This window comes from Strigops habroptila, chromosome 8, assembly GCF_004027225.2.
Source record: "Strigops habroptila isolate Jane chromosome 8, bStrHab1.2.pri, whole genome shotgun sequence".
In the NCBI taxonomy this organism is placed as follows: domain Eukaryota; kingdom Metazoa; phylum Chordata; class Aves; order Psittaciformes; family Psittacidae; genus Strigops; species Strigops habroptila.
Window position 1 is genome coordinate 35,901,943 of NC_044284.2, and position 12,552 is coordinate 35,914,494.

The 12,552-nt window shown below is 38.4% G+C and overlaps 1 protein-coding gene across 11 annotated transcripts in view; it reads right to left on the minus strand.

Moving 5' to 3' along the window:
* The window catches only part of ARMC9 (armadillo repeat containing 9), a 72,539-nt gene that overhangs the window by 43,593 nt on the left and 16,394 nt on the right, over positions 1-12,552 (minus strand). For 9 of the 11 annotated variants that reach the window (XM_030496033.1, XM_030496038.2, XM_030496035.2 and 6 more), the window contains exons 9-10: positions 11,242-11,340; positions 3,641-3,676 (exon numbers count right to left, since the gene is read on the minus strand). In XM_030496033.1, the coding sequence (XP_030351893.1) occupies positions 3,641-3,676; positions 11,242-11,340 (135 nt within the window). The remainder of the gene's footprint in view (positions 1-3,640; positions 3,677-11,241; positions 11,341-12,552) is intronic. The other 2 variants (XM_030496037.2, XM_030496036.2) reach the window with 1 other exon arrangement.

Here is a 12,552-nt window from a genome sequence, read left to right on the forward strand (position 1 = left end):
CCCACCAAAACAAATATACTAGCCTCAACACCTCCTTTGACATTTCAGTAGGTAGTATTGTTTCTGTTTCTCCTCTTTGGTATGGATGTGAAATGTCCCAGTCTCAGGATATTTACCGAGTTAAATATCTTTACGGAACCTAACTCCCAAAAGCTGTGTTAAGCCCTAGTTCTTGACTTGCACATTAGCTTTAACAAAGGGAAAACCACACCTCAAATATAGCTGGGTCCTACAAATCAGCTCTCAGGCTTACTTACATCAGCACACTTACTTCATTTAAGATATATAATCTAGGCAGTGGAAAAACGTCATTGTCTTCACCATTATCTTTGTATACAGTAGATCCAAAGTCAAGCTTCCACACACATTACTTGTGGTGGGACTGCCAGCTGAACCAATATTCACTCCTTGCAACACATTGCTACCCCAGAAGGCAAAAGCAAGAGATTCTGAGGAACAAAAACCTGCCCTATCACCAAATTGGTAACAAAACTCTTAAAGTTCTTCACAAAACTTTAGCCATATGCTTTTATAAATGGACTTCTATGTTGCAGATACATGTAAAAAGATGAAGCCTTTGAAAATTATTTTTAGGAACAAAGGGATACATTTAACTGAGGAATAGGTTAATATTGAACTCTGGAAGTGAGCAGAACAGAGCTCACTTGGGCCTTCTGTTTATTTGACCATCATAGACCTGTTCTCTTTCCTGGTGTTCATTCTCAAATCTAAGTGCTGAACTATGGTATCTTCTTGTTTCTGTGGCAATCATGCAAAAACTAGAAACATGTGTACTGTGTTTTTGAGAGAGAAAGTATTTGGATGCTGGAAATTTGGGACTTATTTATAATAATAGCTGCTTTCAAATAATTGGATAAGAGAAAGTAAAGCCATCAGCACTGTGCATTCATAGCCCTCAAAGCTCTCTATAGAAAGTAAATTCTTCATATTCTTATAAGGTTAGTAGAAACATTACGATCTTCATCTCCAGGTGATGAATCCAAGCCCATATACTGAAGGCAGTCAAAGGCACTGCTGACAAGTCATTTCCTTATTGCACATCCAATACATTAACTACCAGACGATGCCTCAATCAGCCAAGTTTACATAGCTTCTCTTTACTACCAAATTTCATAGACTAAAAATAATTTATTTCCTCAGCATTTTCTCCCAAGCCTTTCTCCCATCTTACCTTTCCTGAAACACTTTAAATATTAGTTCAATGTTTTGAGTAACGGTATTCCTTAAATTGCCAGTGAATGAAAGAGTGTGAAAAACATGAGGTGTACATGACTCATCTGCAATAGATGACTCCCAGCATTCACAGACTTAAACTTGAATAAAATACTTTTCATGCACAGCCTATGTTCAGACAAAATCATTTGTCATAATTGAAACACATGCAGAAATTAGGTATACTAAGGAAAGGAAGACAGACAAACACAAGAAAACAGCCCAAGCATGGCTCATTCTGGTAGGATCACAGGGTATGACTTATGTTTGTGTTGGTTCTTGCCAAAGACAAACCAGGTGCCATATTAAGTCCAGCAATTCTGTCACAATGCAGATTAGCCACAGATGGCAGCCCTTCATTTTTGCATGAAGCGAGGAACAAATACGAACAGTGTGGAATAAAACAAAGAAGTTCAAAGGGAAAATAAATAAAAACAATATTTTTAAAAGAAAACAGATGCATTTCATGTGCAAGCCAAAACCACAACCGATTTTATCAAATACTGTAGCCCTGTATTCAAACCAACTCCACTTTGCTATTTAATGTATATATTCATAATATGCTGAATAAAGCTGGAAGCCAGATTCTGTCCTCAGCTACCAGTCTGAAAATGTGCTATAAGAATTCAGTGTAAATTCAGCGCAGATTCAGAAGTAATAATCAAAGAAAGAGACATGATGAATATGTGAAGAGTAAAACCAGAGTTTGAGCAAATTTGTACGTATCATTTGAACTCAAAACTTCTGCTAAGCTCATTTGTTATATCTAATGACAACAAGGCTGCTACATGCAGCCTGTGACGGATTAGACTCTGAGCTTGTGTAACCTGGCAGGTTTACTGGGGCTATGCAAACTTATTTCACAAGATCTGCAAATGTTTTTAATTTTTTTTCTTACTTACACTAGATATGCTGTTACGAAAACTTCCCACTTGCCATATAAAACAGATTCTCTAAGAATCTGAAGTGTACATAAAAAGAGTTACAATAATACTATGTGATCATGTAATGACAAGAAAAAAGTGTCAGAAAAAAGTATAAAGTACTATATATAAACAGTGAAGGGTGGCTGAAGGCTATCTCTATATTCAAAAAATACCTCAGAATTAGAGTCAGCTAGCTTTACAGAAACTTTACAAACTCTGTGCTGTAAGTTATTACATTTTACATCATATAAAGTTACATTGAACTAAGGCTACCTGTATAAGTAAAAAGCTTCTCTTTAGCAGAGATAATTCAATTCATAATTCTCATCTGTAATAAACATTTCTCTGTCTCAAAACAGACCATTATGAGAGAGAACAAAACGCTAAATGTCAAGCAAAAGGTGTCTGTTATGACCATTCACATCATCAAATGCAACGGATTGATTGATACGGGTGATATTTTTAACATAGGTTAATGGGGTTAGTGTTCCCTACATAAAGATAAAAAAGAATAACCCATTGCATTCAGTAGTTCTAGAACTGTTTCTCAAAACAAATGTTGTTTTAAGCAGGAAGTTGTGTGCTCACAGGGGTCACCATTCCAGGTGACAAATAAATCTGAAAAAAAGTAGCTGTTCTTGAAAGATTAAATTTTGTTTTAGCCAAAGAAAGAGATAAAAAAATATAACTATAGATTATTTTGAGTAGAATACTGAGTGACATTTTTCAGAATTGGTGTCAGTCACCTTTATGAATTGATAACATACTGAGTTACTTAGAAGTAGACTCATTTCCTCTCTTTGCAAAGAATGCACTGACTATGGGCAAAATTAGATACTTATGGTGTACTTGTAATATTTCCAGAATACAAACTTCCATCTGGGTTACAGAAGTCACAGGCAGTACACAGAATCCCATTTTGCTTGTTCAGTTTTCAACAGAAGAAGATAGATTTTAATTCTATGAAAAGATTTCATAATCTTTACTACAGAGGTTTCACTTTAGAAATTAAAAATGCAAATATGTAAAATATGACATCTCTGAAGAGCACAACTTAATTTGCTCTATTATCTTAAGCGATAACGTTTATTTGCTTTGTCAAAGGTGGTGTGGGATCAGCTACTGTTGTCATATTTCAGAGACACTGTATGCTATAGACCCTGATGTTCGCATGGAAGAAACAATTGCTTTCTGCATGCTATAAGAAGCTGTGTTTCATGTAGAAGTTGTAGACAAAGCTACTCTTTTGTTGACATGCTATGTTATGTGCATTATGAAGCCATAAGGTTACTCAGAACTTCTATTCGCTCATGCAGAAATTCCAAGCCTTCCACATTTTTTGGCTCTTCATAAATCACACAGTTAATATCATGACAAGTTAAAATGCACAGAAAATTGTTACACATTGTGAAATGAAGAGAAATACAGACTGTGACAGACTGAGCAGGCATGTGAAAGGATATAAAGATATAGACACTTACATATCCGTCATCACAAGGGCTCATAGAGTAATATCCCTTTATGGGCAAACAGGCACACATTAAAATAAAGAAGATTAAAAAAAAAAAGTTAACAGAAATTAATCACAGAGAAATACACAGTTCTTAAAAAAAAAAATAAAATCTAACAACTCAAAATTAGCTAAAAATTAACAAACTATTAGCTTTGAAAAGTATAAGCATCATTTCCCAATCCACATAATTGTGTGTTGTCAGACTGAAATCAGTGTCTCATGATATATTTACAAGTTCTTTCAACACCTCACAAACATACCTAGCCTGCACAATATTTCATTATAACTGTCAGCTAGAATTGCTACATACAAGGCACTGACACATTTATGTGACTGTATGACTTCTATCATTCACTACACTGAAACAGCGAAGACAGAGATACCAACAAACATATTAATCAGAAGACCTCAGCTTCTGAGCAAGCAGCTGCAAGTATTCTCCATAACTTTGCTGACTGGGAGTTTCTCACCAGAACATTATGAAAGCTGAGACAATTTAAGGTGTTTCAGCAATGTTAACAATTCCTCATCCTGAAAGGCTCCAAGGATAAGAGAAAAAGGAGCCTGAAAGGCTCCAAGAAAAAGTCTCTGGAAGGAAACCTAAGATTTAGCTACTAAAATAAAAAATTGTGGTAATTTATGGTTTGAGTAGTTTAGTACAAAATATGCTATGTTCTCTTTAATTAGACTAAAATATTTAACTTAGAAAGCTTTGCATCTAAATAAAAGTGCACAGTTCTACACAATGAAATAAGACCAACATTAATTATTCTGCTTTTAATCTTTTTGTGCAAACCTGCCAATACTTACTTTAGAGGCATACAAACACATAAACACTGTAAAGAGCAGGTTTCTCTTTAACACACATATACAGCTTTATAGAGAAGGTATAAGAAACTTGCCACTCTTCACTGTGAGGAGAAAATAAAGTTCTTTCTATTCTTTAACCAATTTTTGAAATCTCACATTATTCTTTCTATTACAATCACACTCAGAATTCCCTAACGTTAATGAGTATTTTAACTTTCACAGTGCTACACACACACACATAGACAGTTCTTGTCAAAGTCATTTTAAGATTAAAAAGAGACCAATAAGTGAGCAAAAGAAACCAGTATCATGATGAGAGGACATTTCAACACATGCATGACCTGAGCCACTGAAAACATACATAGGCATCAAGACAAAAATTACATTAAAGGAAAGTTTTAATATTACAAGAAACCACAAAAGGTTGGATTAGATGACCTGCAAAGTCCTTTCTAACCTGGGCTGTTCTATGATTTGAGGACAGTAAGAGGAAATGTTTGTGGAAACCACTACTGATGGCAACACTTTACCTTTAGAGATGAGGAATTTATGCAACTTGCGAAAAAGACAACATATACCACAGCAGCAGAAAAAAAAAAAGGTACTTCTCTTTGCTTACATAAAGAGGTAGATTGTTTCTTCCCATGGACAGGGATGGAGAAGACTGATATATTCCATCCTAAGAAATGTTTGCTTAGGGTAGATGCTGTTTGCTGTATATTATTTTTAAATGAAAGAGCATACATCCAGATAATGCTTCGTGAATCCACTCTGAATGGGTCAGAGAGATAAAAAAAAAAAACCAAACAAAAAAACTTCCGTTACCCTTCCTCCTGGGTTTCATGTGGCCTCCTGGTGTAGAAAACTCTCTCATAGGTGAAAAACAGAATATTTGCCAACTATTATAGTTTGATGGCATGTTCATATCTGCAGTAAAAAGCATGTTTGAGGAAAAAAGCACAGAGCACAAGGAAAAAAAAAGATACCATGCCAGTTTACAGCTATCCCAGAACATTTGAAAAATTTTTAAAATTCCTCCTTGTTCACAGTTTGTAAATGACAACTTCACTTTACAGAAGAGCTGGTGCTTCTGTCCAGTGACAGAACTTAAAAAAAATAAAAAAATTAAAAAAATTAAAAAAAATTTGCACTTCAAAGCTTTAGGAATTGTGCCAAGAAAAGACCTAAACCTTGCAAGGGACATTAATTCACTTAATTGTGGCTACAGGTAAATATAATCAGACTGAATAGTAGTAACAACATAATGGGCATTTATTCAGTGACACAGGAGCAATGTATGCAAACTACTATACAGCCTTCTAGTCACAGAAAGATTCTCCAGCGGTTGATACACATCTTGATACTGTCGGAAACTGTGCATCTGAAGAAGCAGTTTCTGTTTTCCCTTTAATCCAAAGTTTAGAGACTCTTACTACACTACCTCTAATGCAAAGAAATTCCAGGAAGGGGTATATCTTACTCGAGTCAGAAAATCTATTTGTTTATGACTTGAGTCTATGCTACTTTTGATGGGGAGTGAATGTACAACACTTCAGTGACAAAAAGCCAGAATCCTCTTGGCTTCACGTGTATTAAACAGAAAATTGCAGGCATCAATAAACTACAACCCGTACTTCTTACCCACCAGACAAATCACTGTTAGAAAGAAAGACAACGCACACACACAAACAAACTAAACCCCCTAAGTCACTTCAAGAATATTAAAGATATAAAGGACTATGATACATCACTGTATTTAAAACTATTCTATTCAAATTTACCATTACCCACATCAGTCCCCTGCCTAAACAAACATTAGAAAGTCAGGAATCTGATTAAATCCTCAAATGAATGTTTCCTCAGCTTGTCAGACCTGGTACTCTGACCTTCTATTCTTGGATCCAGACCTTTTGCTCTAACAGTTCTCTCAGGTTTCTTATCTCCCAATTTAGGACCACGCATGTCAAATGACAAGATGGAAGATGGCAATAACATTCAACTGGAGCTAGGAAAAAAGCCTTGTGGTAAAACATGTCTTTAGAGAAGCCTTGGAAACATCTCCCAACTGTAACACAGTAGTGTAGCCTCTCTCCCACTACATGCAGCAGATGCATCCTGTTAATGGATTGTAGATCAGGCTCACAAGCTGACCCAGGAGGTCAGAGAGCTGGCAAGAGGCACGAAGTTGCTCTGCAAAAGGAGGAGATCCAAGCCAGCTTACAAGAGAGCACAAAGCAACAGCCAACACCAGAAGCCCATGCTAAGTAAGATTTTGTGGGTATGATTACACAGGGAAAGTCTCTTGGTTAGCAGACGTCATTGCCACAGGTCTTAAAGCCAGTTTGGTAAGAAAGACTTGTTCTGGGATTTATTGTCTCAACACAAATTTATTCCAGTGTGAAAGGACAGGCCTTCAGCCATGGAGCAGCAAACCAGGAAGCTGATGTTTGTACAAAACCAGCACACATTAGTAAGGGATACACGTTACCTTTATTGTAATTTCAAAGTCTGAGACCTCAAGGCTTTATATTACACAATACTACTTTCCTGACATTAAAAATTGAGCACAGAGTACAATGTACTGGGAACAAAATCAAGTTTGCATACAAATAATACTACCAAGGATATAATCCAAGGCATACTCTTTAATTTCCTTGGGCAATACTTCATTTTGTTTACAGCACTGGCACAATGCTCCTCCCAGTGATACAGTGCTCCTTCCCAGAATAATTTAAGACTACCAGTGTAGACTAGCTGATTTAACATAATATACTGTAGAGCTCAAGTAAACATCTCTGAGAATGATGCAGCTTTAACATTTTCTGCTCTCAGAACCTGCTCCAAAACCTGCATTGTCCCACGTTGCGACAGTATAACTGACTGTGAACTCAAGCACCTCCTCTTTCCAAACTATGTAATGCACATCCACTCATCCCCTAAGTAAAAGTGGTAGAAATTTAAGGCTGCATGTCAGTACAACAAAAAAGTAATTTCCTTGCTAATGACTTTCTTTTCTGCTCACCTATTTAGAGATATTGATCCACGGTCTGGTCCTGACGTCAGTGCGATAGAGTCTAATCCTGAAAACTCAAGGCAAAATGGGGAAAAAAACCCCAACAAACCACCATATTTAACGCCTGCCAAAACTCTTTGGACATTGAATTTTTTCTTTTTTTTTTTTTTTTTTTTTCCAAAAAACCTCTCACCTTGCCTACACAGTGACCTAATGGTAAGGATGAGCAAAGGAGCTGGCCCCCCTGCTAGTCTCTTCCCCCTGCAACTATACAGGTGACTGCCCCTATGGCAGAGGAGTTTTGTGAAATGGAGTAGCTGGAAAAAAAACACACTCTAGTGTCTCTAATTAGTTATGAGCAAAAAAGTGAAGGGATCTTCCAACATAAATCCAGCACGGATGCTGCAAGCTCATGCTACTACTTAGTCCAGGTCACAACGCCCCCAGCTTTATTCCAAAAATTATGCAAAAACTTGAAACCACTTAAGGATAGAACAAAAACATCTAAGTGTATAACAATGAGGTATTTGGAATCCTTAAAGTAATGGGATGCCTTAGTGGCCTAGTGGCAAAGAGTCAGAATTTTGTTTTTACTCCATCTTATCTGGCTTCTTGGATCACAGTCAGGGAGTGGTTAGAAGTGTTTTGGGATGATGAAGAAGGAGTCTTATTTTTCTTCTCAGAAGATGGGCTACATATATATTTTCTTCTTCCACTTACTTGTGTTTCTACGTGTTTGCTATTCATGTATAAAACCAGAACTCTCTACATGGGAAACAAACAAGAAAATATGATGAACCAAGTGTGGACAAAAGCAGAAGATGAGGAAACCTGGTTACGATGCAGTGAAGATCTGCAAGCAAAGACTGCGATTAGCCCTCCAAAACATGGTTAATGCCTCAGACAGCCTGAGTGTGTGGGTCTGCTTATAGAAACATCGGATTTCAACCACAGTAGCTACTATAATCTCACTGTCATGGAGCAACCTAAAGTAGTTGAGAAACCCTTAATCTAAACAGTCTCAGTGTTATTGCTGTCCTTCACTAGAGAACTTTGCTGGCACAGCAACTACTACAAATAGTATGGTTAAAGGAGCCATAAAGTCACACAGAAATAGTTGTGCTAGTAAAGCCTAGTATAAAAATAGATACAACTCTGCCAGAATACAGCTTTCCTCATCTTAACTGGCTAATTTGGGACAGAAGGGAGGCAAAAATTTAATTTTAGGAGAGGAAAAAAATCCACCACCACCAAATCCTCTTTCTCTGACCTACCTATATTGCTGGAGACTGTGCTAAACTGGCCATAGGGGCATAAGTATGGTGGCAAAGGTGCTTCTGGAGCAGAAATACTTTTAAGATGCTTTTAGAGAAGCAGTCGTAAATAAACATGATGCGTAAGACCAAAGAATCATTACACAGTTGAGCATTACTAGAAGGAAACAGAAGAAGTATGGCTGCGGAAGATTTCGGTCACCTAATCTGTTCTGCATAAAGAGTCAAGCAACACCCATAAGTGGTCCATTTGTCTACCTTGTCCTTAAAAATCTCCAGCAACAGAGATTCTGGCTGAAATACTGTGCTTACAACACTGCTGCTAATCCACTTCTTCAATGATCACTTATTGTTCTTAGAACTCTTAAAAGTCTTTATTTCATAGAGAAGGAAACAGATGCCTATACCTAAAGGCTAAACCGTACAAGGACAGATGCTTATGCTAAAATTGCATGTGACAGGGGTATAGAAAGCCATATGCAGTCTAGCAATAACCCACCCAGCTTTTATCAGTGAAGACACAGCTTCAGCCACTTCTGCACTTTCTGCAGAGCAGATAAAGAAAACAATCAGCACCTGGCGCAAGGAGGACACTCTTTCCTCTGCCCCCTTTCCAAAAGGGCTTCAAGAGATCAGAGGATCAACTTATGATAGAAAGAAAAGAAATAATAAGAGTGGGCAAATGAAGTATCTTGAAATCACAGGAGAAAATGAGAAACCTTGATGCAAGCAAAGAGCAGGAACAGATAGAAGAGGGAATGTGGCTGCACAGAATGAATTATCTCGGTACAGGGAAGGGGAGCTAGGAGACACATACAGCTGCAACATCAGATGGCAAAAATACAGAAGACTACTGGGATACACACAGCATTACCTTGGAAAGCCATTGGCGGGGAAAGAGGGAAGACCCCTGAAAAGTGTTGGTCAGAAGAAAGATGGGGCAGGAGGTACATTAGAGGGTGGGAGATGGCATAACCATGCACTACAGACATGGTGTAAATCTGGAGAAGAGTTACAAGCAGCCCCTGCTGTTGAGGTAGTAGATAAGCAGAGATCCTGGTTCCTTCCCAAAACTCTGGGATATGCAGCCTGCAATAGCTGCTAGGAGCACACCTCCTAAATACATGGCAGGTCAGAGAAAGGAGATCTGACCATTAACCAGGAAGTGAGGGCATTTAAAACAGCTTAAACAGAGCAATGAGGAATAATATTTATCACTGAAAATATTAGAACATACAAAAAGGGAGCATTTTTATTATCTCCTCATATTTCTGTAATAATTTTCAAGACGAACAAAGTGTACCCATGGCATCATTGTTATTAAAAACCTTGGCTAGAATAAGGAGCAAGAATCTTATTTTCTTCTGCTTTTCCTTTGATACCTCACAAAGCTCTCCTACTACAAAGTTACGTATACATTAAAGTCTGCCATGGCAAAAATAATAAGCACAGTTCACAGCTTTGGCTTGTAAAGCACTGGCACACAATATTTTAATACTAAAATGTTTTAATGCAGTTTTAATGTTAATGCTTTAATGTATTAATTTAATGTTAATTTGAACAAACTAGGTATTAAAAATGGTTGTACCACTGAACAGCTCTTACACTCCCATTAAGTCATTTAAAATTTCACACCCCCAGGCACAGTTTTACAGGCACTAGAAACTATCCTAAGATGGTTCAGACGGTTCTGCTGCTGGAACAAAAAGCTCCCTCTCCATTCAGGCAGAAGAGATTGAGCAGAACACTAATGGGCACAAGCAGCTCGGTATACTGCAGCCATCTGAAAAGGAATAAGAGGCTGGTGAAGTAAGAAGAAAAAAACCTAGGGAGCCTAAGCTGCTTATCAGTAAGATCAAAGATCCTTAGATATGGAATTAAAGCTCATCATGTAAATCAACAAGTTGGCTTAGGTGTATCATCTAAATGACCATCTAACAACTAGCTCTTACAAATAAGGGAAGTTCTCCCTTCCTCTTCCCCATATGTTCCCATGATCCTGTCTGATGGTTCTCCTTCAGCTGGCTAAGCCAAATCACTCTAGCTTATAGGAGCATCACTGACAGCAGAAAGAAACAGAGCATGTGTCCAAAGCTGAGCAACAGCACCACCCCTCTTTAGCTAAATTATTAAATTGGCTAAGATGTGCCATCAAACCACGCTCAGGATATTAGTTTTGGGTTTGTTTCGGTTTTTTAAACGTTCAGTTAGCATTTTAACAGATACACAGCTTACCGTTATCATAACAACAGAATTAGTCATACTTATGCAGCTATGACTGCGTAACCATGTCATTCACCAGCATTTGAGATCAACAAAACCTTCTGCATCGCTATATTCTTATTACAAGCTTGGACACATAATACATGATGTTTTGCCTTTACTATCTCACATCTGTTGTTCGATTGTATGGTTTAAGTTGTATTGTCTCTTGAGATAGTTACTGTAAGAAAACCAAACATGAATACTTACAGTTCCAGGCCTTGTGAAGTCAATACTATGTGCTACCTTTTGTCTCATCTGATTGTTAAACAAGCGAACACAAACACTTTGAAGATACTCCGGTGTGATCTAAAATGAGGAAACAGAGAGAATAGAATTATATAAAACTTACACTTTCTACCAGACAAGTGTTTCTATACTAAAGGTTGTTTATTGTTTTGTCGGAAACTGTGCATCTGAAGAAGCAGAGGGCAAAAAAAATCACACACCTGAGACTAATTGATGCAAACACAAAGTATATACTGCAACTACAGTTCTGTTCAGAAATTCAGGACAGAACTAAAGTTCCATAAAGCATTTGACACTGTCCTGCATGACATCCTTGTTAGTAAACTGGAGAGACATGGATCTGATGGATGGACCACTTGGTGGATAAGGAATTGGCTCGATGGTCGCACTCACAAGTTATGGTCAACAGCTCAGTGTTCAAATGGAGACCAATGACATGTGATGTTCCTCAGGGGTTGGTATTGGGACCAGCACTGTTTAACATCTTTGTTGGTGAAATGGACAGTGGGATCAAGTATCCTCAGCAAGTCTGGTGACAACACCAAGCTGTGTGGTGTGGTCGACATGCTGTCGATGCTGACAGGGATCCTGACAGGCTGGAGAGGTGGGCCAGTGCAAACCTCATAAGTTCAAGAAGTCCAAGTGCAAGGTCCTAAACCTGGGTTAGGGCAATCCCAAGTACAGCTATAGGCAGGGCAGATACTGGACTGAGGAGAAGGACTTGGGAGTGTTCATTAATGAGAAGCTCCACATGAGCTGACAGTGTGCTGTCAGCAGTTTCGCAGCCCAGAAAGCCAACTGTATGCCAGGCTCCATCAAAAGGAGTGTGACCAGCAGGTTAAGGGAGGTGATCCTTCTCCTCTACTCTGGTGAGACCACACCTGCAGTACAGCGTCCAGCTCTGGAGCCCCCAACATAAGAAGGACGTGAACCTGTTGTAGCGAGTCCAGAGGAGGCAACGCAGATGTTGAGAGGGCTGGAGTACCTCTCCTATGAAGACAGGCTGAGAGAGTTGGGGTTGTTCAGCCTGAAGAAGAGGAGGCTCCAGAGAGACCTTAGAGCAGCTTCCAGTACCTGAAGGGAGCCTACAAGAAATTTGGAGTGGGCCTTTTGACAAGGCCCTGTAGGGATAGGACAAGGGGAAATGGCCTTAAGATGAAAGAAAGTAAATTTAGATATTAGGAACAAATTCTTCCCTGTGAAGGTGGTGAGGCACTGAAACAGGTTGCCCAGGTAAGTTGTGGATGCCTCATCCCTGGCAGTGTTCAAGGC